This window comes from Aplosporella prunicola (assembly GCF_010093885.1).
Source record: "Aplosporella prunicola CBS 121167 unplaced genomic scaffold K452scaffold_2, whole genome shotgun sequence".
Lineage (NCBI taxonomy): Eukaryota > Fungi > Ascomycota > Dothideomycetes > Botryosphaeriales > Aplosporellaceae > Aplosporella > Aplosporella prunicola.
Genome location: NW_022983530.1, coordinates 847643 through 869830, shown reverse-complemented (window position 1 = coordinate 869830; position 22188 = coordinate 847643). Strand labels below are relative to the sequence as shown.

Genomic DNA, 22188 nt, shown 5'->3' with positions numbered 1-22188 from the left:
GTAGTTGTGGGCATGGGCGGGCCATGACGTAGCGCACAAGGGCGTGTCCGGAAACAGCTCTGCATTGTTGGGTGCAAAGGTGAGAGTAGTGGTGGTGCTTGCTTCGTCTCTCTTTTGCACCAGCGGCGATCCATGCGCGCCGATCTCCAGGGACGGGGCAATCTTGGCAAAAGCCCCAGCCCTACATACCTATACACATCTTGCCAGCTTCCCTCGATTCATCAGTCTCCCAATCTCCGCCCGCCACCATGCTGTTCTTCGGCCTCGGCGGCCTCGTCTACAGTGCGCCCCCGACACCCTCCGTTCTATCCAACCCCAAGCTAACGCCGCTCCCCAGTCTCCATCTTGCTCGTCAACGCCATCGCCATCCTCTCCGAAGACCGATTCCTCGCCCGTAGTAAGCTGCTGTCATCCTCCTCCTCTTCACGCACTGACTCTCTAGTCGGCTGGGGTAACGCCGCCGAGCCCGGCTTCGGCGGCATCCAGGACACCACCAGCGTCAAGGCCAGGCTAATAAACCTGATCAACTCGGTGCGCACGCTCATGAGGAGTGAGTCTACACCACCATCCCTCCCCCTCCCCCACAAAATACACACGTACCCACCTCTCATCTCCGCGCGGAACGGACCGCATCCAAGGATAGAAACACGCACGCGCGCGCCCATGATGACGATGGGCCCGATCGGCATTGCGCTCTGCGGCCAGCCGCGCTATCGCCCTGCCACCCGCCCACCCCCCGGCTTCTTACTTGACCTCGCCCGGCTAACAATAGTCCCTAGTACCTCTGATCGTCATCAACGCCAGCGTCATCTTCTACGAGCTGCTCTTCGGCTGACGGCCGTTGACGCAATCACCCAGGCTGGGAAGGAGGGGGAGGGGGAGGGGAGGAAAGCAAGGGTCTCGCAGCATCCGGCATGCATGCGTGCATAGACATGGAGGGAAAAAAATACCCTGGCTGCTTTGGGCGGGGTGGCTGACTAGTTGGTTGCGCAACCACAACAACAACCCTTGACGACGGACGTATAGATGATGGACAGCCATGTCTCTCCACTCTTAGCAAGCCAGGAGCCCACAACATCCGCGCCCAGCGCGGCAGCAGCGGCATAGTCGTCATCATCATCATCATCATAGCAGATAATAGGCACCTGCGAATTGCGCACGAGCGAGCGGCAATAGTACGAAGCTATGACATTGACCCGCGTTGACGGTAACCTCGCTTGCGGGGCTTGATTGATTGATTGATTCCCGCCCCGCTCGTTATTTCCCTTTTTTTCTTTACGCGCGCTCAACTATGTACAACGGCGCGCGGCGAGCCCGGCCTGCCAGCACACCATTGTAGCGCGATGCTGTGCTGTGTTGTGCTGTGCGGTGTGCTGTGCTGCAGTGCACGCGCTTTCTCTTTCCTCGATATCCACCCTTTTCCCTCGGCCACCCCTCATCAACTTCTCTTTCCCTTCCTTCCACCCACTCCTCCATCCATCCGCTTCTTCTCTCATTCATCCATCATTCTCGCATATCCTCTATGTTATTTCCCTTTCTCACCCAAACACAAGAAAATCACCCCCTGAATTGCACGAATGAGAAGCCGTAGCACTCGCGCAAATGATAATAAATAACGACGGACAGTCAGACGGACAGTAAACATATGAACGGATATGCAGGTATGCAGACATGCAAGCAGACAGATGAACGGGCGACTTGGTGCACAGCCAGACGGACAAGTAGACAAACAAGTAGGCAGGCAGACAGAAAAAACGGACGAACGGGTAGACAGACAACCAGGTGAACATGGAGTAACGCACCCAGTCACACAGACAACCACGCACTAACAACCATCAATCCGAGATCAAGGGCAATGACTACCACACCAACAACGACAACAACGACGATGGGTATTTCCCTCCCCAGAATCGACAAGATGAGACCTACCGACAACAGCCACGAAGTGAAAGGAGAATCAGAAACAAGAAGCAAGAGAAAGGAAAAAAGTAGAGGAAGACAGACAAAAAAGGAAAAAAAGAAGCAGAAAAAAAAAGAAGAAAAAAGAAAGGAAACGCATGTGCTGCGCCCCGCGTGACACGATCGACCCGCCGCCGCGGCTGTGGGTAAGGGCAGCAGGGGCAGGCAGGGGCAGGCCAGATACGCGAGCGAACGAGCGAGGCGAGGAGCTGTGCCGCCTGCTCTGCCTACCGCGCCCTGCCCTGTCTCGCTTCGCCTCGCCTCACCTGTTCTCACTCACCCTCTTGTATCCAGTCGTGGGTACACACACCTACGCTCTTTCATCTCCATCCGTCTATCCATGCATGCGTGAATCCCTACCCAAACTCACCGCCTCCCTCCCCTTAGATTACCTTCCCTTATTTATCCCCTCCCCACAACATGCTGCTCTTCTTCCTCCCCAACGAGAACCTCGACTCCTTCTTCTTCGGTGTTCCTCCACCACTCCCCAAGCTCGCCAAACTCCCCACACTACTCTCCATCGTCGGAGTACGCGGTGACGCCATAGTCGGCGACATCAGCCCCGAATTAACACCATTTACGCCCGCCTCCGCCTCCGACTCCTCCGCCACGCCTCCGCCGTCTTTAGCCCCACTGTTATTCCCACCTCCGGTCAAGAACCGCTTCCCCCGCATGCTGATGCTGCCGTGCCGGAAGCGGCTGAAACCGCTCCCGCCGCCCGTTGTGCTGCTTCCCCCGCTGCTACCCAAGCTCTTGCTCGTGGTGTGGCCATTCTCACGCGCAGGAGCCCCGGCGATGGGCATGGCCGGTGAGGGGGCAGCCGGGAATGAGGGCGTCGACGCGGGTGCTGAAGGCGGAGCTGGGGGTGGCGGCATTGTGGCGGTCCAACTTGGAGCTTTCGTGCTCGTGGTGCTGGCTGTACCGGGAGGGGCAGGTGCGCTGTTACTGTAGTTGTTGTTGAAATGGTTGTGGTTGTAACCGGCAGCGGTTGGAGTGGCGGCAGCCTCGTCATCGGTGCGACTGTCTCTACTAGCCTTGCTGCCAACAGTTCCGCCTCGCAGGCGGTTCGTGTTTTCCTCCTTGGCGGAGGCTTTGCTCGCCGCGATAGCAGCCTTTAAATCGTCATCATTCTTCTTGGAGGTTGCGCGACGCGTCGCCTTAGCCTGTTTCTCCTGTTCCTTTTCTGCCGCCTTGCGGTCTTTCTCCGCCTGTTTCTCCTGTTCTTTTTCTGCCGCCTTGCGGTCTTTCTCAGCCTGTTTCTCCGGGTCTGGCGCTCGACTGTTACGCCGCAACCCAGTCCACTTGCTCTGCGTTTTTGGTGTACCCACCGCTGGCGGAGCAGATTCAGGAGCCCATGCCTGCTGCGGTGTTTGAGGGGACGCCGTTGGTGGTGCCGTCGCCACTTGGTCAAGGTTAAAAATTTCCGGTACCCTTTCTTCAGGCACAGGCGTGACGGGGCTGAAGGGCGCATATCCATTCGAAAATACGTCGTCGGCCCTGACGCCTACCGTCTCGCTAGCGGCTTGGGCCGCAGCGGCGCTCGCGTCCAGTCCTTCCGATTCCTGCTCCTTACGCATAGCCTCCTCGGTAGTCTCTTGGTAGAAAAGCACGTATGCACAAGCTAGCACGTTGTCGCCGCCGAAAAAGTTGCGCACGTAGCTCTTGTCAACCGGCTCGACCATCTCGTCGTCAAACAGCAACCAGCCACGGTCCTGCGTCTTGATGATGGAGACGTAATGGCCATGATAGGGGCCGCCACCTATATGGACGACGACGGCGTAGAGCTCGTATAACCGGTCCGGGTCCTCGGCATCGTCGGTCGTATTGAAGAGCCGAAGGTAATAGGGATAGACGACTCTGTGAAAGAGCTTTTGTAACCGTTGTAGGTCTTCCGTATACTTGAATCTCTTTAGGTGGATGCCCAATATCCGAGGTAGCCGCTTGATCTTCATGCGCTTTTCCGCCTCTTGCAATCCTCCGCAGTTATCGCAGTGGAACTTGTTGCGCTCGCAAAGCATTTCTTCCTCAGAAAACTTCTTCAAACACGATGTTACTGATGAGTGCTGCTCCAAATCCACCGAAAGGTCGAGAAACACCTCATCTCTTTGAGAAATGTTCTCACACGTTAAGCACCTGGTTTCTGAAGTAAGCGTTCCCTCAAACAACGAATGTACCCATCCAGTATTGTTCACGGAGCCTTGGGCACTCTTCGCCAAGCTCGAATTGGTAACCGAGTTTATGCCAAGGGCGAGTGCTGAGTCTGCCTCTCCAGCGCCCTTATCCGACTCCAGCTGAGCCTGTTGCTTCGAGAACTGCTCGACATTTTCCACGACCTCGTTTAATAGGAGGTTCAAGAACTCGTGTGCATCCTGATGCATGGCCGTCCGGAACATTTCGTTCTCGCGCCTCAACGTCTCCAGGAACTTTTGCGGGCTCACCACGCCTACCCGTGACCGGTGCGAGATGATGGCCTCGAAGATGTCTTTGAGCGACGTGAACAGCGACTCCGACATACCGTAACTCTCGGCATTCTCATAATCCATGCTCAACACGGGGCCAGCGGCCATAGCCTGTTTCTTTTTATACTCTGGCGAGTCCTTATTCTCTTCCGGCCTCATGCCTGTCATGCCGGTAGGGCCTGACGCCACAGCCGGTTTCTTCGGTGATGCAGTTGCGCCGGGAGACGTCATATTTCCTCTGGCCGGAGAAAAAGGCTGGCCGGTGCCGTTGGCGGCTGACACCGCCATGGCGGTGTTTATGCGCGGAAGACCGTTGGCGGTGCGGTTTAAAAGAACGTCTTGCGGCGACCGGGCCGGAAAATTGATGACCTGGTCCCGGAAGGGAACCGAATAGTAGAGGCATTGTATTATCGAGTTACAGTAGCTGGGCGGGAGGCGACGTGAGCTTGGGTGGTTGTACTAGCATTGAGGAGGGTGGGGGCGTACCATGTGCTTCCAAACTGGCGGGGGGCGTCAGGTCAGCGGGGCGGCGCGTCGCACGTGGGAGACGGGAGCTTACATTCTCAAAACCGAAGAACTTGTCGCTGCCATCAGGGCGGATGGGGCCCGTGTCTGCGGCGAGCAGGCGCTCGAGCGGCGTGGGCTGGGGCGCATTGGGGTCCTTCTTCGCGGGTGCGGCAGTCGTGGGACTGGCCGGAGTCTGCAGGGACGAAAGGCGTCAGCGGGCGCGGACGCAGGCGCAAGGGTGCGGACAAGGACAGACGGAATTCGACTTGAACCTGCTCAGGAAACTCATGCTGGACAGCGAGGGGCCGGCACTGGCCGAGGCAAGTTACAGTAGTGGCGGTAGCAAGCAGTAGGCCGGGGGCTAGGCGCAGCTTCAACTAAAGGGCGAGGGCGGGAATCGCGACAATCAGCGCAGCATGTGTAGCGCAGCGAAGAGTAAGGAGCGGCAGCGGAGCAGCGTGGGCTGAGGAGTGAATGGGTTGATCATAGGTAGGTAGATGATGCGGCGCAGTCCCGGATCATGGCTCGGAGGCCGGAGACAGGCAGCCAGGCACCCACGCGCTCTCCGCCTCCACGCCCGCGGGTCAAATGCCGCCGAGTGGGGTAAGGCTAGGGGAGCGCCGGCCCACCCCCTCCCCCAAATCACCATTAGCTGCCTCTTAACCGTTCCTCTCCACTGGGTCTGCATCCTCCGAGGCGCAATTTACTCTTATAGTGGGATGTGCGCATGTACAAGATCAAAATCTACCCGCAGCTACATGTACAAATATAGGTAGGAAGTTTAATTCACTTTCAAATCTCGCTACTACAGAGCAACCACGTAACCCGTTTCTGCGGAGCGGAATGTTATTTCGACTGCCATAGTATAGATGCTGGGGGCAGCAATGGACCAGCGGCAGCTTGCCCATTCGCCCCACTGTACAAAGTCTTTCCATGCTACCACCAACACACTTTACGCACGCTGGACCAAGACCGACCGTTCAAAAAAATATTCATACCTCTCGGTACTCGCGCTACAAACAAATGTACAAGTATTTCTTTCTCCCTTGACCCGCAAGCATCGCTTTACCTGTCGACCTCACCGAACACAAGATCCATCGTACCAATGATGGCCACGGCGTCGGCCAGCAAGTGACCCCTCGAGACCTGGTCGAAGCAGCCCAAGTGCGCAAAACCCGGCGCGCGGATCTTACACCTGTAAGGGCGCTCGGAACCGTCCGAAACAAGGAAAACACCCATCTCACCCTTGGGCGCCTCGATGGCGCTGTAAGTCTCGCCAGGCGGGACAGTGTAACCCTTCGAGTAGAGCAGGAAGTGGTGGATCAGGGCCTCCATGTTCTCCTTCATGGCAGCACGCGGCGGAGGAGCGATCTTGTAGTCCTCGACCTTGACCGGGCCCGAGGGCATCTTGTTCAGGCACTGGTGGATGATGCGCAGCGACTGGCGGAATTCCTCCATACGGCACAGGTATCGGTCGTAGCAGTCACCATTCTGACCAACGGGCACATCGAATTCGACCTGGCCGTAAGCGTCATAAGGCTGCGACTTGCGAATGTCCCAGGGCACACCGGAACCGCGAAGCATGACACCGGAGAAAGAGTAGTTGAGGGCGTCCTCGGCAGAAACGACACCGACATCCTTCGTACGACCAATCCAGATACGGTTGTCAGTCAGAAGTTCTTCCGTCTCGTCAATGCGGTCACCAAATTGGGTGGCCCACTGATAGATATCATCCAAAAGGCCAATGGGGATATCCTGGCTAACACCACCGGGACGGACGTAGGCAGCGTGGAGACGAGCACCAGAGACACGCTCATAGAATTCCTAACGCCTATTAATAGATAGTCACGCAGTTGGCAGAGCCTTGGTTCTTACCATGAGCTTCTCACGCTCCTCGAAACCCCACAAGAAAGGTGTCAAAGCACCAACATCCATGGCGTGGGACAGAACGGACATGAGATGGTTCAGGATACGAGTAATCTCGCCAAACAAAGTCCGAATCCACTTGGCGCGCTCCGGAATCTCAATGTTCAGCAGCTTCTCGACGGCCAGCGAGTAGCACTGCTCATTGGTCATCATGGAAACGTAGTCCAGACGGTCGAAGTAGGGAAGAGCCTGCAGGTATGTCCGGTACTCGATAAGCTTCTCCGTGCCTCTGTGCAGCAGGCCGACGTGGGGGTCGGCGCGAACGATCTCTTCACCGTTCAACTCCAGAATTAGACGCAACACACCGTGGGCGGCCGGGTGCTGGGGACCGAAGTTGACAGTGTAATGGCGGATCTTGCGCTTCTGGGGATCCGAGCCATCGTCGGGGGCTGTGTTCAAGTGCTGAACATCGTCCGGGTTGAGAGGTTGCTTGAAGTCGGCATCGACGTTCATAAGGCGTGTGCCGCCAATGCCGCCAGCGCCTTGCTCGGTGGCGATGTCCGCGTAATGACGTGGACGCGAGGTCGAGAGGGCGCGGCCGAGGTTCCTGGGGAGCGCGGTGCGTGGCGTGCGGGAGTTGAGGCAGAACCGCCTCGCCGTGTTACCGGCCAATCGAGCAAGGGAGACGGGCATTGTCGGTGCGGTGAACAATGCCAGGCCCTGTTGCGGGAGGTCGAGGTGGTGGGGATGGGGGTAGAGTGGAGAGTCGTGACAGACGAAAGCGGCGCCGTCTGGGACGAGGTTCGAGGTATAATCATCGACCTCACTGGTCGCGGGCTGCTAGCCAATCATAATTTAGGCGGTGACGATTGGCAGAACTCCCAGCATCATCGAGGCGTGAGGCGTGAGAGGTCACCGAGTCACCTATCAAATACTCACCGTCATTTTTTGCACTGGACAAGGCAGTGATTGATTATGAACCCATTCGTGGGCACAGTGATGCGCGAGAAGTTTCGGCACGAGTGGTTCATCAAGCTCGGCTTTCGGCATCTGCGGGAACAACGACGAACTGTTCATCCAGAGCGTCAAGGCGCTCAAGACGAATGCTAGACCATGAAGAGGAGTATGGCTAACCTAACAAGGTAGTGTGTTTTATGCGCGGAGCTCTTTGTCGATGATACTCTCCCCTGGTGAAAAGATAACACCTACCCCACGACAGCAAAAGCCTCCAACTCAACCTTCATTTTGCTTTTTAAGGCGTCGGTGATATTCGTCACGCCTTTTGAAGGACAGATAGTGATGATTATCACGAATAGTAACTAACTATTGCGTTTTGAAATTGACCGTAGATTGAGCTTCAGCTTCAAAAAATCTATAGTCCAAAAATTGATGCTAGTTCATGGGAATAGGAATGGGAGTGTGGACACCGGTATGTTTGAGAAGAACCTACGCTGGCGAGGATTAAGCTTGCAGACGGCGAGGCGAAGAGCCTAATTCGTCAATGCCGCCTCCGTGATAGGGAATCTGGACAGAAAGGAGTGGGTCGTGATTCTGGGAACAGCTATGCTCCTAGTGACTGAGCTTGCATTCAACGGGTTCTGGCGCACGATGTATAGGCAGAGGAGTTATGCATCCTAGAGAATAGGGAGTACTGCATAACAGATTTTATACATGTAAATGTCGAGAGCTCCTACAAATATTTAGTTGAAACTAAATTAAGTCTCAATGGTGGCCCAGGCCCCGGATTTAGCAAAGAAGGTAATGAAACCGATAGCGTCTAACTGATTGTTGCCATCTTCTTATGATCCGTTCAACAAGAAGACCGCAGGCAATGTTGAAGACAGCACAGTGCTAAATCAGTTTCTCTGTACCCGCTTGTGTAAGTCATACACGAAGAATGCGTTGAAGCAACTAGGCAGGCGCCAGTCTCAAAGCTCCGCCAGCGCAGCCTCGCGTAGCTTCTCGTATCTCTTTCCATTGAATTTGTCCCTTGCCCATCCCCTCTCTCTCCCTCTCATGATCCTGATCGCCTTCTCTGCATCATTCAAAAACCTGCCGCTTTTGCCTGTGTCAGATCGAAGGCTAACGCCATGCCTTTTCTCTTGGTCTGTGTCTACCCTATTGGAGGTTGCCGATGGGTCTGAGGCATTCAGTGATGTTTTCGGGAGGGAGTAAGCGTTTTTGAGCGCCTGAACACTGGAAATGTGGTTTTGTAGCATGGAAGTAAAGGCGGCGAGGTCTTCGTTGTAGCGCCTGATCTGGTGGCTTGAAACCGACAGCACACTTGCAGTGGAATCGTTGCGTTGCAGCTTATTGGCAGCAGTAAAGCCAAGCGAAGTTGGCACGCATGGTACGGTCGGTGGTTCCGCAATAAAAAGATCAAAAGTAGGGAATAGCTCGCTGTTGGTTGCCTTGTTGACAGGAGGAAGCAAAGACCATTTGTTGTCGGGACGAGGCTCAAAGATAAGTAATTTCGATGGAGTCTCTGATAGAGCGGAGAGTGGATTGGCGGAGATATTCGTGACAGATACGAGTCCTGGAGAGCGGTGGTGGTTGCCAACGGAGAGTTCTAGCGCCAAATGAGAGCTGCGCTGTCTTTTAGGCGGATCGTTGATGCGAACGACAACTGCCGAATCTTTTGGATTTGGGGTAATCACAGGCAAAGGATTCGGCAGTGCCAGTAGTGCTTTTTGAAAGTAGTGTTCGGCATCGTGAAGGGTCGGAATCCGTGACATGGAGGAACTATGCATGCCACGAGCAAGCGTATCGTAAGAGAGAGCGGTATAGAAATACAGGTAAGCTATGATGAGCTGGTGGAACTGTACGAACTCAGTAGTTTAGCTGACTGCAATTGAGATACTTTGGTTGCTCACATCTTGGAGCTCCGACTCCAGCAGTTCCGCGCAGCGGGAAATGCACTGTCTGTAGCGGTGCCCAAAGTACATTTGCTTGACATCATTAAGAGTCTTGCGCAAACTCATGTTTGCCAACTGCGTGCTGGTGAAATCTCTGGTAGGAATCGTGGGGTGGGCGCCGTTGTCCTGCATTGTCGCGATCGCTGTTGCCGTTTACCAGCGAAAAGAAACGGGAAGGCGCAATGTCCCCACGGTTAGGACAATCCCGAAGTCACAGCGAGGCTGTCGATTGTTTGGGCAGTGTCGTCTACGGATGGCATCCTTTGGCTTCGTACAATGCTGTCCAAGGGGAGCAATAAGTAATACACTATCGCAAACCGGCGAAAACAGACAGACGGAGGACGCACGGACAAGGCAGTGCTCGCCAATGGTCAGTATTTAAGCAAAGAATACCCAACACCTGTGGCTGGTGCGCAAAAATGGGAAGCCCGCGCCGTGGTTGCGGCGTTGCCGAGTGGAAATCGGTTGAAGGTGAAGCGGGTAGGTAGGTACAATATGGAAAGTAACTTCATGAAAACATCATGTTGCTAGGCCAACAAAAACACTCTTTAACAAAGCCGGATGCCATTACCCACCCTTCATGTTTGCTTGACCAGCATCGACCAAATCAGCAAAATGAACCGCAAACGTGTGTTGGCGGCGAAAAGCGGGCGGACGCTGACAGTTAGCACGAATTATAAGCGGAAGAATCTGGTATGACCATAAAATGCCCCGCTCATTAGGCTTTGCATTTGGAGACATTCCATTCTGCCTCTCACTCTACAATCGAAGAAAAAGTGCAGCAACGGACCGGGCATTGCAAAGGGTCTTCATTAAATCAGCCCAGTCAGGACGCTGCCATTGAAGACAAGTGCTTAACGCGGAACGCCCACGTACGACGAAGAGTCACCTCATATACACAAAATTTGTGCGGGATATCAGGAATCAGGGCTGTATTCTACATACGAGATATTGAGCATTTTGACAAGGCTTCCGGCATATGCGGAATTAAAGACATAATAAAATGCTGTCAAATAACACTCTATTGCTCGGAGGCAGCAGCACCAGTAATAATCTCGACCAATTCGCCCGTAATGACGGCCTGGCGGGTACGGTTGAAGAGAATCTGGAACTTGTTGATCATGTCGCCGGCGTTCTTGGAAGCGTTCTGCGGACTCCGGGTGAGCGGATATTCTGTGCACGGTGGGAATGATGTCACTTACGTCCATGGCGTTGCGGCGAGCGGACTGCTCGCAAGCGTGACCCTCAGCAAGAGCCCAGTAGAGAGAGTTGGCCAGGGCGTACTCGCGGAGGTTAGCGATGGACTCGTCAGCGACTTCGAACTGAGCAAGGTTGGCTGTTAAACGTATTAAACGTCAGTACTACTCAAACAGCTGTATAGTCCGGGCACCTACGGGAAGCGGTAATGGCCTCCTCAGAGAAAGCCTCAACAGTGACGGGCTCGTAGCTCTGGGCGTTGAGGAACTTGTTGTAAATGATCTTGACAGAGCCGTACTCCTCGGGGATGTGGAGGATCTGGTCGCTAATGGCCGAGGCATCCGCGAAAGTGGGAATGTCCTTGCCAACACCCGCGAAGCTCAACTTGATCTGCTTGGCGTTGGACCTGCTCAGCTGGGCCTTGCACTTCTCGCCAAGGATGACGAGCTCGCAGTTGGGCTGCTGAGCGAGGATCCTCCTGGTGTACCTAGACATGCCGGAGTGGATACCACCGCAGAGGCCCTTGTCGGAGCTGCAGATGACGAGCAGGGTCTTCTTGCCCTCAGCCTCGATGGGCTTGGTCTCGGCCTTGTCATAGACGGTGTTGGACGTCTCACCGTAGACACGGGAGGACTCCATGGCCTTTTGCGCGCGGGTGAGCTTGGTCGAGGCGACGATTTTCATGGTCTTGGTGATCTTCTCGATGTTGCGAATCGACTTGAGACGGCCCTCGATTTCGCGCAGGGTAGCGTAGTTGGCGCTAGCGGCGACATTGACGGTGGCAGGCCTGGTGAGCGCACGCTGGATGTTAGAATCCGGATGCCAATTGACTACCCGAGGGGTCGTGGTGGATTGCGTACCGGGCAACAGCCGCGGCGCCGGCGCGCAGGGCCGGACGGGCAGCCCTTGAGAGCATCATGGAGCCGAGAGTTGAGCGGAGGGGAGATTGATGAAGCTGTCGATGCGAACTCGACGACGGGCTGTGGTGCTTCGGAGTGACGGACGGAGGAGCTGTGATGCTTCAACCTCACTTTGCCGCGAAGTTCACTAGCGCCGCAGTCACGTGCACCAGGAAGCCAAGGAGGGTATCTTTGTTCACTTTGGACTTTCTCTCTTCCATACTTCCCACTTCCTCGTCTCTCAAATTGTTTAGTCCCGCCATCATCCAACATCTAACACATCTCGCCACGCGTGTCGGCCTCGGCTGCCACCCGTTTCTGCCACTTTCACGCTCGCCAACACCATTGGCGCGCATCTTCGCAAGACTCGGCGCCACCCAACGCGCTGTCGCAGCTGAACGGCAACCCGCATTTCACTTCACTAGAGGCGGTTTTCGACGTCGACGACCACCAAAAATGTCTTCCCCAGGCAACACCACGCCTCTTGCGACTGACAAGACCAACGGAGGTACGTCTTCCGGCCTCAACTGGCTCGGCTGAACTGGACTCGGCCTGGTTTGCCGTTGTCAGCCGCCCTTCTGCGCCCTAGCACCCACCTTTGCTTCGTTCTGCGATCCAGTTTCATCTCACGCTTCCATCCTCTACCTATACTAACGCTCCTACCACCCACAGCTGTCTCGCAACCCACCATTTCTAAGAGCGTGGATCGAGCCATGGACAAGTCAGCTTCGCCACCCCGCCAAAATGGCGATGTCGAGCCCGGCATCTCACTCCGCATGGGCCCCGTCGAAGATATGGACACAGACGGAGCTGCCGCCAATGGTCTCGCGAACGGAAAGCGCAAGTCACGCGGAAGCTTGCCAAACGGAAAAAGCTACAAAGAGGCTTCTAGCTCGGAGGAAGACGACAAGCCATTGGTGCGTGACCTTTTGGCCTCCACTGCAGCTGTCATTCGCTGACATGTTGGACAGAGCAAGCGGCGTAAAACATCAATTGATAAGGGAGCCTCTGCTTCCGATTCGGAGCTAAGCGACGTTCCTTTGGCGCGAAAGACGGCTAGAAAACCCCCAAAAGCAAAGCCAGCAGACATCGGTATGTCTTCTGATTCCGACGTCCCCCTTGGTGCCAAACTCGCTGGGGAGAAAAAGAAGATCGAGAAAGCAGCAGAGCAGGAGGCCAAGGCAATACGTGCGGGGTCTCAAAAGACTGCTCCTAAGCGAAAGCCGAAGAAGGCGGAGAGCGAGAGTGAGGATGACGATGTTCCGTTGGCAAAGAAGAAGAAGCCAGCTGCAGCTGCCAAAAAAGCAAATGGTGTCAAGAAAGAAGAATCTGATGACGACGTTCCGCTCAGCAAGAAGGCCCCTCCCGCAAAGAAAAATACCGCAAAATCAGCGACTCCTGCTCCGGCGAAGAAACTCGCCAGCAGAGGAAAGGCTACCAAAAAGGAAACCGAGGAAGATCTTGAAGCGGAAGCTGAGGAAGATGAGTACAGATGGTGGGAAGACCCGACTAAGGGTGACGGTACTAAGAAGTGGAACACGCTCGAACACAACGGTGTCGTATTCCCTCCTGAATACGAACCTCTTCCCTCGAACGTCAAATTGTTGTACGATGGCGTTCCGGTCAACCTCCACAAGGATGCCGAGGAGATTGCTACCTTCTACGGTTCAATGCTGAACTCAACGCACAACGTCGAAAACCCTACCTTCAACAAAAACTTCTTCACCGATTTCAAGGAAGTGCTCAACAAGACGGGCCATGCAACAGGCCTTGATGGCAAAAAAATCAAGATCGAGAAATTCGAAAAGTGCGATTTCAAACCCATTTTCAACTACTATGACGCTCAACGCGAGGCTAAGAAGGCGCTCCCCGCGGCCGAGAAGAAAGCTCTCAAAGCGGCTAAGGACGAGGTGGAAGCTCCCTATATGTTTTGCATGTGGGATGGTCGCAAGCAGAAGGTTGGCAACTTTCGCGTCGAACCCCCGGGGCTTTTCCGTGGTCGTGGCGAGCATCCAAAGACGGGGAAGGTCAAGAAGAGGGTTACGCCTGAGCAGATCACAATCAATATCGGCGAGAAGGCCCAAGTTCCCGCTCCTCCACCTGGCCACAAGTGGAAGGAGATAAAGCACGACCATGAAGGAACTTGGCTTGCGATGTGGCAGGAGAACATCAACGGAGCCTACAAGTACGTTATGCTAGCAGCGAATTCGGACGTCAAGGGCCAAAGCGATTTCAAGAAATTCGAGAAAGCTAGGGAGCTTAAAAAGCACATTGATCGCATTCGAAAGGACTACCGAAGGGATCTGAAGTCCGAGGTCATGGCCGATCGGCAACGTGCGACTGCTGTGTATCTCATTGATCAGTTCGCTCTTCGTGCTGGCAATGAGAAGGGAGAAGACGAGGCCGATACTGTGGGCTGTTGTTCACTCAAGTTCGAGAACGTCACATTGAAGCCGCCTAACAAGGTCATTTTCGACTTTCTCGGCAAGGATAGCATCCGCTTCTATGATGAAGTAGAGGTCGATCCGCAAGTCTTCAAGAACTTGAAGATTTTCAAGAAGGCGCCGAAGAAAGACGGAGATGAAATCTTCGATCGCTTGACGACCTCTGGCCTCAACAAATACCTCAGCACCTACATGCAGGGTCTAACCGCCAAGGTGTTCCGTACCTACAACGCCTCGTACACCATGTCGAAGCTGTTGAGGGACATGAAGGCCGAGGGCAATATCGCCGATAAGGTGAAGAGGTACAACGACGCCAATCGCGAGGTTGCCATTCTTTGCAACCACAAGCGGACGGTGGCTGCCGGTCACGCCGGGCAAGTGGAGAAGATGCAGGACAAGGTGAGCAGCACAGCGAGTATTGTTTTTCTATTCCCGTTGCAGCTAACGCGGCGCAGATCAACGGTCTTCGGTACCAGCAATGGCGTATCAAGCAGATGATGCTCGATATTGATTCGAAGATCAAGAAGAAGAAGGGAGCCGAGTATTTCGAGCTGCCCGAAGATCTTAGCAAAGAGTGGGTCGAGGAGCATCAGAAGGCGCTGGTGGCGGAGCAGCGCGAGAAGATCAAGAAGAAGTTTGAAAAGGACAACGAGAAGCGGGCGGCCGATGGCGAGAAGGAGATGAAGCCCAAGGAGCTGGACGAGCGGATGGAGGTGGCGGACGAGATGGAGCGCAAGTTCAAGAAGGAGAACAAGACGGGCAAGGTCGAGGCCGAGGGCAAGGGCCCGACGGTGGAGAAGTTCGAAGGGCAGCTGGACAAGCTCCAGCAGCGCATAGAGACGATGAAGATCCAGCTGGAGGACAAGGAGGAGAACAAGGAAGTGGCTCTTGGCACCTCCAAGATTGTAAGTGACTCCGGGCCGTTCCGGCAGGACTCTCGGAGGCTAACAACGGCGCGCAGAATTACATTGATCCGCGGCTCACGGTCGTCTTCTCGAAGAAGTTCAACGCGCCGATTGAGAAGTTCTTTTCGAAGACGCTGCGCGAGAAGTTTGATTGGGCGATCAAGTCGGTCGACGAGACGTGGGAGTTTTAGGCGAAGGGAAGGGGACTTGGGGACCGAGGCGGGGCGTGGCGGACGAGCCGTCCCGCCGGGAATTGGGACGAGTAATGGCTTGGGGCAGGAGTGTTTTGCGCATCAAGCCTCGTCGAGCTGCAGGTGCGGGACGATCCTGGGCGGGTCACTGCATGCGGTGCGGCTCTAAGTAGGGTAGCATGAGAGTAATCGACGAGCGCCCTCATAATGTCGTTTTTCTATTGTTATTGCCCAGATGGTCCGCGGGCGCATCAGCTGACTCTGCCCCACGCACCGTGAACCCTGGCGCCTCTCGCGCCTCGCTGCATGATCAATGACGGGCTGCATGATACGGCGACCACCATGGCAGAGGCCGCGGGCGGAGCAGTACTGCGCTGGGAAATTTGCTGATCTGCCAGACGACGTGCGCGGGTCATATTAACCCCCCCGTCGTCGTCTAGTTTAGCATCTGCCAATTGCCAAACACTGACCCAACTCCCTCCCCGACCGCTGGCCCAACACACCGCACCGTGCTGCGCTCCGACGCCCTCTCTCTCCGCTCTGCCCTACTTTACCATCTCTTCACGCCCCGCCGCCCCAGCTGCTCAACAACCCCTCCCTCATCCTCCATCATGGCCGACTCCGCCGAGAAGCCCGCGGTCCTGATAATCGGTGGCCTGGGTACGTCGACGCGCATTGAGCACGCGTGAAGCCGGAAAAAATTGCGTCCTGACCGCGCTGCAGGCTACATTGGCCGCTTCCTGGCGAAGCACATCCACGATAACAACCTCGCCTCCGAGGTGCGCCTCGTCGACAAGCACCTGCCCGAGCTGGCATGGCTGGCACCCGAGTTTGCAGACGCCTGCTCGAGGCAGAAGTTCATGCAGGCCGACGCTTCGCGGGAACGTGAGTAGATCCCCCGCCGCCCGGCTCCCCTGTTTGTGGGACCACGCCGTCACCTTTGCAAAAAACAAAAAAAGCAAGACGAAAGGCAACGGCGGATCGCTGCAGGATCGAGGCTAACGGAAGCCGCCTCCGGGTGCACAGAGTCGCTGCAACGCATCTTCGACCGCGAAAGCGGCAAGCAATGGGACTACGTCTTCAACTGTGGCGGCGAGACCCGCTATTCGCAGGAGGATGAGGTGTACAAGGTGCGCTCGCATGCGCTGTCGCTGGCCGTCGGCGGCGAAGCCGCCAAGCGCAAGGTCAAATGTTTCGTCGAGTGCAGCACGGGCATGGTCTACAAGCCTGAGCCGGTCCCGCGCAAGGAGACCGACAAGCTGAAGCCCTGGCTCAAGGTCGCAAAGTGGAAGCTGCAGGCCGAGGAGGACCTGGCCAAGATCGAGGGCCTCAACCTGGTCGTCATCCGCCTGCCGCACGTCTACGGTCCTTACACGAGCAAATTCTTGGCTACTGCATTGTGCATGGCGCGCGTCTACGAGAGCTTGGGACAAGAGATGAAGTGGTTGTGGAAGGCCGAGCTGAAGGTCAACACGTTGCATATCGAGGACTGCAGCAGGGCGCTCTGGACAGCTGCTGAATGGTTATCGAAGAAGAACCCCAAGCCTGCGAACGCACCCATCTTCAATGTCGTCGACAAGACCGACACCTGTAAGTCTACCCAGACTTATTCGAACACCCATCGCAGCCCGCCATGGATGCTGACAAGAACGCCACCACCACAGCGCAAGAAACCATGGCCAACTTGATACACGAGACATTCAACATCCCAACCGGTTTCCATGGTACCCTGATCAGCGCCTTTGCGCGTCTCAACCTCGAGCACGTCGTGGACGATGTCAATGACGAGACGCTGGACCCCTGGGCTGAGCTGCAGGAGAAGGCCGGCATTTCCAAGAGCAGCCCGTTGAGTCCCTTCATGGAGAAGGAGCTGCTGAAGGACACGGACCTGGCCCTGGACGGCAGCCTGTTTGAGCAGGAGACTGGGTTTCAGTATGTTTCACCATCTTTTTGTTGTGTTTCGTGGACCGGGTTTTTGGCTGACGAATTCTGCGCCACAGGCTCAAGCATCCCCTTCTCAACAAGGACGAGATTCAGGATGTCATAGAAAGCTACAAGCGCATGGGCTGGTGGCCGTAGCCATGCGCTCCTTTCTTCTCCTTTCTCTTATTTCTCCTTCGTTCGTCACGTTTGCCTTCAAGCTAACCGCATCGCACTTCGCTACTCTCGCTGATCGACGCTTCCACGATTCACACGGGAGCGTCTTGAAAAAAGTGTTTCATACGTTCCGAATACGCCCTTCAAAAACCCGCGTCCATATGCAAGGAGAGGTGTTACTCTCATCACTACCACTGTCTAAAAGTCCCGTCAATTTCAGCAAGTCAACTTCGACTGACCATTACTGTTTCCGCCGCCACCACTTCTACCATTACCACCGACCATCGCCCCCCTCTTTTGGAAAATATACCCTTTGCGCGAAGCGACATCGAATCGTAATGGAACGACGAGACGGCCTAGAAACCCCTCCTAAACCAAATCAAACCAAACCAACCTGCCATCTGTGTTCCTCTCCTGTATCATCACTACCACAATCACCGCATCGTCACTCAAGTTCATAGAACGCAATCTCCCCGCATCGCCTCGCCGACCGCCCCCACCAGCGCCACTACCATCACCATAGCCACCATCGTCGACCCGCAGCCGCCACTAGCGAGCAAATCTCGCGGCGCACGCGCGTACGCACGCTCACGAAAACGCGCCCCGCGCTGCCCCTCCCCCCATGCAATCTCCGCACGCAATTTATCTGAGCGGACAGCTCGCCTCGTCGCTCATGTCGCTTCCAGCCCCGCCCCGCGGCATCGACCAGCTTGTGCGCCGCGTTTTCCGGGCGAGGCGCTCCCGCGTTTTCCAGTTCCGTTGCTCAAGCCCTTGCTGCCCGACGGCACGGCGCGCGACTCAGATCGGGCGCGGGTGACGGGCGGGTGGGGCTTGGTGTGATGAGCGGGAGGGACCGGACTCTGGACCCTGAGCATTGGCGGAGGGGTGGTGGGTGGTGTGGCGGTGCGCTGCTGGAGAGGTGGTGGGATCTGGCTGGCTGCCCGGCCATGTGGTTGCAATTGATGATGGTGATGGCCATGGCAGTGACGCTCTGCTTGTTTGCTGCTTCTTTCTTGATCATGTTTGTTTGCTTGCCTTGTTCGTGCGTTGGTTAGGCCGTTTGCATTGGTTACTCTACGTAGCTTAGGCTTTGGTTAGTCTAGCCCTAGCTTAGCTCGCTTGGTTGTATATCTTTTTTCTTTTTCTTTCATCTCTATCTGTCGTCGTCGCCGTCGTCGTGCCGTCGACGTTGTAGGAGGAAGGTTGGGTAGACGGCGAGGTGGACGTGGGATAGTTAGGCAGTTGGACGCTGTTCTTGTTTTGTTACTGTCGATGCTGTTGTTGTCTTTGTTGTCATTGTCCTGTCATTGTATTGTTATCTCGCATCGAAGTCAATTGGTCATTATTGCTGTTTTTTGCTGTTGCTTCCATGTCGTTGTTATTATCGTCGTTAGCAAAGGAAAGAAGGAGAAACCAAGCGCTTTGTTTTATTTTACATTACGCTTCCTTGTCGTTTGCTGTCTCGTTCATGCGTGGTGCTCGGCCCTCGATTCCGCTTGGTTCTGTTAGAGAAGTTGTTTGGGTATGTGCGTGTATGGTGTGAGTTGGGGGTGATGACGATAACGACTAGGATGATGATGGTAGCATGTAGAGAGGAAGATGAGAGAGAAAAAGAGAGACGATATTGCATAGCTATAGATGTCAGATATCACATACATCCAACCGGTCATGGCAATCCTACGGTGCCCAAGCTGGATCTTGACAGTACACAACGATTTTCGTTGCAAGAAATCATGATTCATAGGCCTATTACGGTCGGAGGAAGAGAGATATTATCATTCATATCCCCACAGTGAGCGGTGCTCCGCAGAAGCCAAAGCATGTCAAGTAACTCTGGATTTAGGTATTGACGATACTCGCAACCATACGTACATAGTCCCGTAAGTAGCTGAAAACGCTCCCTACAGATCATTTCTTATGCAGACCCAGAGCTTGTATTCATAACTACTAGGAGCATGTAGATATGGTTGCAGTGCCTCTACAACGCTCCCTACAGATTACTCCGTAGGCAGATCTAAAGGCCGCGCTCGCAGTTGGCGAAATTACTCACGAGGGGTTGTGGTGCCTTCTTCGCGCTCCCCACAGATCACTTCTTGTGCAGACGCAGAACTTTCATTCGCAACTAATTATATCATTCGCGGGTGTATGTAGATTGCAACAACGTCTCTTCCTTCCCGACGTAGTAGCGAGATGAAGATCTGGGATGAAGCCCGCTACAGTTGCCGTGATTGTTGTCGTGCAGGTGTGGGTGCAGATAATGGACAAGCATGATCATGTGTCGAGATGTGCATTTGCGTGTGCATATGCATGTTGCGTGAAGATGCAGAGGCAGTTAGGCAGACGAAAGAGGTAAGCCGGATGAGCCTCTCTCTTCTCTCCCTTCTGCAGTCGCTCACTGTCTTCCTAAACTCCGACCTCTCCATCCCTCGTCCTACCCGCAATGAATAACAATATGCATAATATGCGGCTGGAACATGCACCAAGATATAACGTTGGCATTAGTTCGGATATCACTACTACTACTGTTATTGAGAAATCCTTCCTCTTCCCTGCTTCTCTTCTCCTTTTCCTGTTGTTTCTTTTTGGTCTGCTTTCGCCTCTACCTACCTCTCCCTTTCCAACTTCTTTGCCCTGATCGGATCGTTCCAGATCTAAGCTCCAATCTAATCCAAGAGCTGCAGCACGCTGTGTGCATCACTCTCCGCCTCAACAGCTAGGTATGTAGACAAGCGCTATGGCCTGCCTGAATACCTGCCTTTCCGTCGAATCATGCTCATCATAACCTCCACGTCGTCGCCTTTTAGATCCTCCGTGAGCACCGCTAATAAGGAAAGATAATAACAGTGTCGGCGCCAACGACAAGGTCAACGCTCAAGCGCGTTGTATTCAACACATCTGCCGTGCTAAACAAAATTTGTGGCAGTATGCGCTACCAAACACCCAACTACGCCTTTGAATAAAAATACTTTTAACCAAACATGGGGACAAGAGAATGCTTCCTCGGATCCGAAAGGCGCCCCCCACGCGGGAGCAGGGAGAGCGTGCAAGAGGATATAATGCAGCAACCAAAGAAAACAATAAAACACACAGGGGACTGAAACTAACCAAGTAGAGCATGGACGGGTCGAATGCTCAGGCGACCACATTCTTGCAGAAAAGGCAATGGACCGGTTTCTCCGTGACCTCTTTCTTGCCATTGCGCGCATCCGTGACCAGGACCTTTGGCGTTTCACCTTTATCTATCCGGATTTCCGCTGAAAATGCTTGCTCTGGCTCCTCCTCTTCCGCCGCGTCATTATCTGTGACCTTTGGCGTGCTGTTCTTGCCCTTGGTCTTCTTGGGCGTTTTGGACTTGGGCGTCGCGGTTCCCTTGGCTGCGACGGGCAGGGCGTCGTTTCCTACGTCGTTCCGCTTCAGCGAGCTGGGTACCACCATATTGTGCTCTTCGTATGTTTTTACGAGGACATCATTGGCGACGCATTCGGCGTGCAGCCACTTTTCGCAGTTGACGCAGTAAACGAGGGTGCTGTCGGGATTGTAGGGCTTGTTATCGATGCAGTGGGTGCGAATTTCCTACTCGAAGAGGCTGGTTAGGCATCGGTGTTATTTTTCTTTACGAACCAAGCAACGCGGGTACGTACCGATAACGTGCCAACTGGCCCTCCGGCCGGGCAGTCGAAAGTCTGTCGCCAGAACAGTGTATCTTCGTCCAGAATTTCCTCGCCGTCAGTTTCCTTCCAATGCTTCACCGTGGCCTTGCCATTGACGGTCAACGCGTCAATGATCTGCATTGTGTTGGTCGCGATGACCTCATTATGTCCGTGGTGTGGCTGTCGCCCCATTGGCAGATCTTCAGGCCTATTGAACCAGTAGACGCGCAGGAACACGTTCAGCTCGTTCGCGGCGCGCACCTCCAATACCTTGGCCACCCAGTTGGCTGGCTCGACTCCGGGATCATGGCCCTGTACAAAGACGGTTTCACCTAGGCGGAACGTCTCGTTCGCGACTGCGAGGCGCGTGTCAATCAGCACAAGGACGCGTAGTAGGATCAAGGAAGACTCACTGGTGAACTTGCGGTAGCGCTTGGTGTCATTCCACCACTTTACCGGCTCGACCTTGTAATAGGTGTCGAGGTTGCGATCGAAAGGGTTCTCCTCTAGGAGGGGCTCGCGGCCAGTGCTGAGGCTGCTCCTCCGGCGCTTCTTGGAGTTCTTGGGGGCGGCGGCGGCCTCGTCGCGCGCGGACCAGTTCTTAACGGTGAAGCCGCGCTTGAACTTTGTCCAGTCGAGCTGACCGGCGCTCGGTTGGTCGCCATTTTTATCCTCGGAATTGCCGGCGGCGGGCGATTTTGAGGAAGCGGCGGGAGTGGGCTCCTTGCTGAGAGACCCGTCGCGACGGGCGTCAGTGACGGAGGAATGGCGCGGGGTGCGGCGCTGCTTGGAGGCGGAGGAGGAGACCATTGGGGACTTGAGTGGCAGTGGTGGTAGGCAGCGGGCAGCTTGGGAAAACGTGAGGTCGCGTCGGCGCAGCTGAAAGAGTTGGGGGCGTTTGGTGGTCAGGGCTGGCTAAGGTAGTCAGCGCTACCGGGCCGTATTCGCGGCGAGCACGGGCTTGGGCTTGGGAGGGCAAACGTGCCGGCGGTAGAAAGTGCGAGGAGGCTGTGCGGGCTGCGGATATAGTGGTACAGAGCCGGAGGCAATAACACAAAAGAAGATGGAGGGAAAAAAAAGCATTACGGACGTACCGCGT

At 55.0% G+C, this 22188-nt stretch overlaps 9 protein-coding genes across 9 annotated transcripts; 4 read left to right on the top strand and 5 right to left on the bottom strand.

Annotated features, from left to right (window-relative positions):
- Positions 1 to 248: 248 nt before the first annotated feature.
- Positions 249 to 531, top strand: K452DRAFT_195049 (uncharacterized protein; the record flags this gene model as incomplete). Its single annotated transcript, XM_033535928.1, has 3 exons — positions 249 to 282; positions 338 to 397; positions 443 to 531. Coding segments are annotated over 3 exons (183 nt in total), but the record flags the coding sequence as incomplete, so codon positions are not given.
- A 747-nt stretch (positions 532 to 1278) lies between these two features.
- Positions 1279 to 1992, top strand: K452DRAFT_282953 (uncharacterized protein). Its single transcript, XM_033539675.1, has one exon. The coding sequence runs from the start codon at positions 1344 to 1346 to the stop codon at positions 1566 to 1568; it is 225 nt and encodes a 74-aa protein (XP_033402468.1). The 5' UTR covers positions 1279 to 1343; the 3' UTR covers positions 1569 to 1992.
- Positions 1993 to 2357: 365 nt separating this feature from the next.
- K452DRAFT_294301 (uncharacterized protein) lies at positions 2358 to 5214 on the bottom strand (the record flags this gene model as incomplete). The annotated part of the gene is made up of 4 exons (XM_033541683.1): positions 2358 to 4842; positions 4905 to 4918; positions 4978 to 5118; positions 5182 to 5214. 4 exons carry the CDS (start codon positions 5212 to 5214, stop codon positions 2358 to 2360), a joined length of 2673 nt encoding a protein of 890 aa, XP_033402467.1.
- Positions 5215 to 5747: 533 nt separating this feature from the next.
- On the bottom strand, positions 5748 to 7569 carry K452DRAFT_241821 (uncharacterized protein). Its single transcript, XM_033537836.1, has 2 exons — positions 6801 to 7569; positions 5748 to 6749 (listed from the first exon to the last, which is right to left on the bottom strand). The coding sequence occupies exons 1-2, from the start codon at positions 7482 to 7484 to the stop codon at positions 5991 to 5993; spliced, it is 1443 nt and encodes a 480-aa protein (XP_033402466.1). The 5' UTR covers positions 7485 to 7569; the 3' UTR covers positions 5748 to 5990.
- Positions 7570 to 8719: 1150 nt separating this feature from the next.
- On the bottom strand, positions 8720 to 9838 carry K452DRAFT_337002 (uncharacterized protein; the record flags this gene model as incomplete). The annotated part of the gene is made up of 2 exons (XM_033545252.1): positions 8720 to 9610; positions 9665 to 9838. The coding sequence occupies 2 exons, from the start codon at positions 9836 to 9838 to the stop codon at positions 8720 to 8722; spliced, it is 1065 nt and encodes a 354-aa protein (XP_033402465.1).
- Positions 9839 to 10403: 565 nt separating this feature from the next.
- On the bottom strand, positions 10404 to 11909 carry K452DRAFT_262840 (uncharacterized protein). Its single transcript, XM_033538622.1, has 4 exons — positions 11764 to 11909; positions 11101 to 11690; positions 10909 to 11042; positions 10404 to 10853 (listed from the first exon to the last, which is right to left on the bottom strand). Exons 1-4 carry the CDS (start codon positions 11820 to 11822, stop codon positions 10728 to 10730), a joined length of 909 nt encoding a protein of 302 aa, XP_033402464.1. The 5' UTR covers positions 11823 to 11909; the 3' UTR covers positions 10404 to 10727.
- Positions 11910 to 12042: 133 nt separating this feature from the next.
- K452DRAFT_241817 (uncharacterized protein) lies at positions 12043 to 15555 on the top strand. The gene is made up of 5 exons (XM_033537835.1): positions 12043 to 12310; positions 12475 to 12719; positions 12774 to 14645; positions 14702 to 15151; positions 15208 to 15555. The coding sequence occupies exons 1-5, from the start codon at positions 12259 to 12261 to the stop codon at positions 15340 to 15342; spliced, it is 2754 nt and encodes a 917-aa protein (XP_033402463.1). The 5' UTR covers positions 12043 to 12258; the 3' UTR covers positions 15343 to 15555.
- A 301-nt stretch (positions 15556 to 15856) lies between these two features.
- On the top strand, positions 15857 to 17812 carry K452DRAFT_70223 (uncharacterized protein). The gene is made up of 5 exons (XM_033547046.1): positions 15857 to 16002; positions 16066 to 16227; positions 16369 to 16932; positions 17007 to 17274; positions 17343 to 17812. The coding sequence occupies exons 1-5, from the start codon at positions 15954 to 15956 to the stop codon at positions 17419 to 17421; spliced, it is 1122 nt and encodes a 373-aa protein (XP_033402462.1). The 5' UTR covers positions 15857 to 15953; the 3' UTR covers positions 17422 to 17812.
- A 2759-nt stretch (positions 17813 to 20571) lies between these two features.
- K452DRAFT_294295 (uncharacterized protein) lies at positions 20572 to 21899 on the bottom strand (the record flags this gene model as incomplete). Its single annotated transcript, XM_033541682.1, has 3 exons — positions 20572 to 21012; positions 21081 to 21445; positions 21503 to 21899. The coding sequence occupies 3 exons, from the start codon at positions 21897 to 21899 to the stop codon at positions 20572 to 20574; spliced, it is 1203 nt and encodes a 400-aa protein (XP_033402461.1).
- Between the last annotated feature and the right edge of the window lie 289 nt (positions 21900 to 22188).

Coding starts and splice junctions, on each gene's coding strand:
- K452DRAFT_282953 (XM_033539675.1), top strand. CDS start 1,344: ATGCTGTGCTGTGTTGTGCTGTGCGGTGTGCTGTGCTGCAGTGCACGC.
- K452DRAFT_241821 (XM_033537836.1), bottom strand. CDS start 7,484: ATGCCCGTCTCCCTTGCTCGATTGGCCGGTAACACGGCGAGGCGGTTC. Junction 6,750..6,800: donor AGGAGCGTGAGAAGCTCATG/GTAAGAACCAAG, acceptor AATAGGCGTTAG/GAATTCTATGAGCGTGTCTC.
- K452DRAFT_262840 (XM_033538622.1), bottom strand. CDS start 11,822: ATGATGCTCTCAAGGGCTGCCCGTCCGGCCCTGCGCGCCGGCGCCGCG. Junction 11,043..11,100: donor GGAGGCCATTACCGCTTCCC/GTAGGTGCCCGG, acceptor TACGTTTAACAG/CCAACCTTGCTCAGTTCGAA. Junction 10,854..10,908: donor CTCGCCGCAACGCCATGGAC/GTAAGTGACATC, acceptor CGGAGTCCGCAG/AACGCTTCCAAGAACGCCGG.
- K452DRAFT_241817 (XM_033537835.1), top strand. CDS start 12,259: ATGTCTTCCCCAGGCAACACCACGCCTCTTGCGACTGACAAGACCAAC. Junction 12,720..12,773: donor AGGAAGACGACAAGCCATTG/GTGCGTGACCTT, acceptor CATGTTGGACAG/AGCAAGCGGCGTAAAACATC. Junction 14,646..14,701: donor TGGAGAAGATGCAGGACAAG/GTGAGCAGCACA, acceptor AACGCGGCGCAG/ATCAACGGTCTTCGGTACCA.
- K452DRAFT_70223 (XM_033547046.1), top strand. CDS start 15,954: ATGGCCGACTCCGCCGAGAAGCCCGCGGTCCTGATAATCGGTGGCCTG. Junction 16,228..16,368: donor GGCCGACGCTTCGCGGGAAC/GTGAGTAGATCC, acceptor CCGGGTGCACAG/AGTCGCTGCAACGCATCTTC. Junction 16,933..17,006: donor CGTCGACAAGACCGACACCT/GTAAGTCTACCC, acceptor CCACCACCACAG/CGCAAGAAACCATGGCCAAC.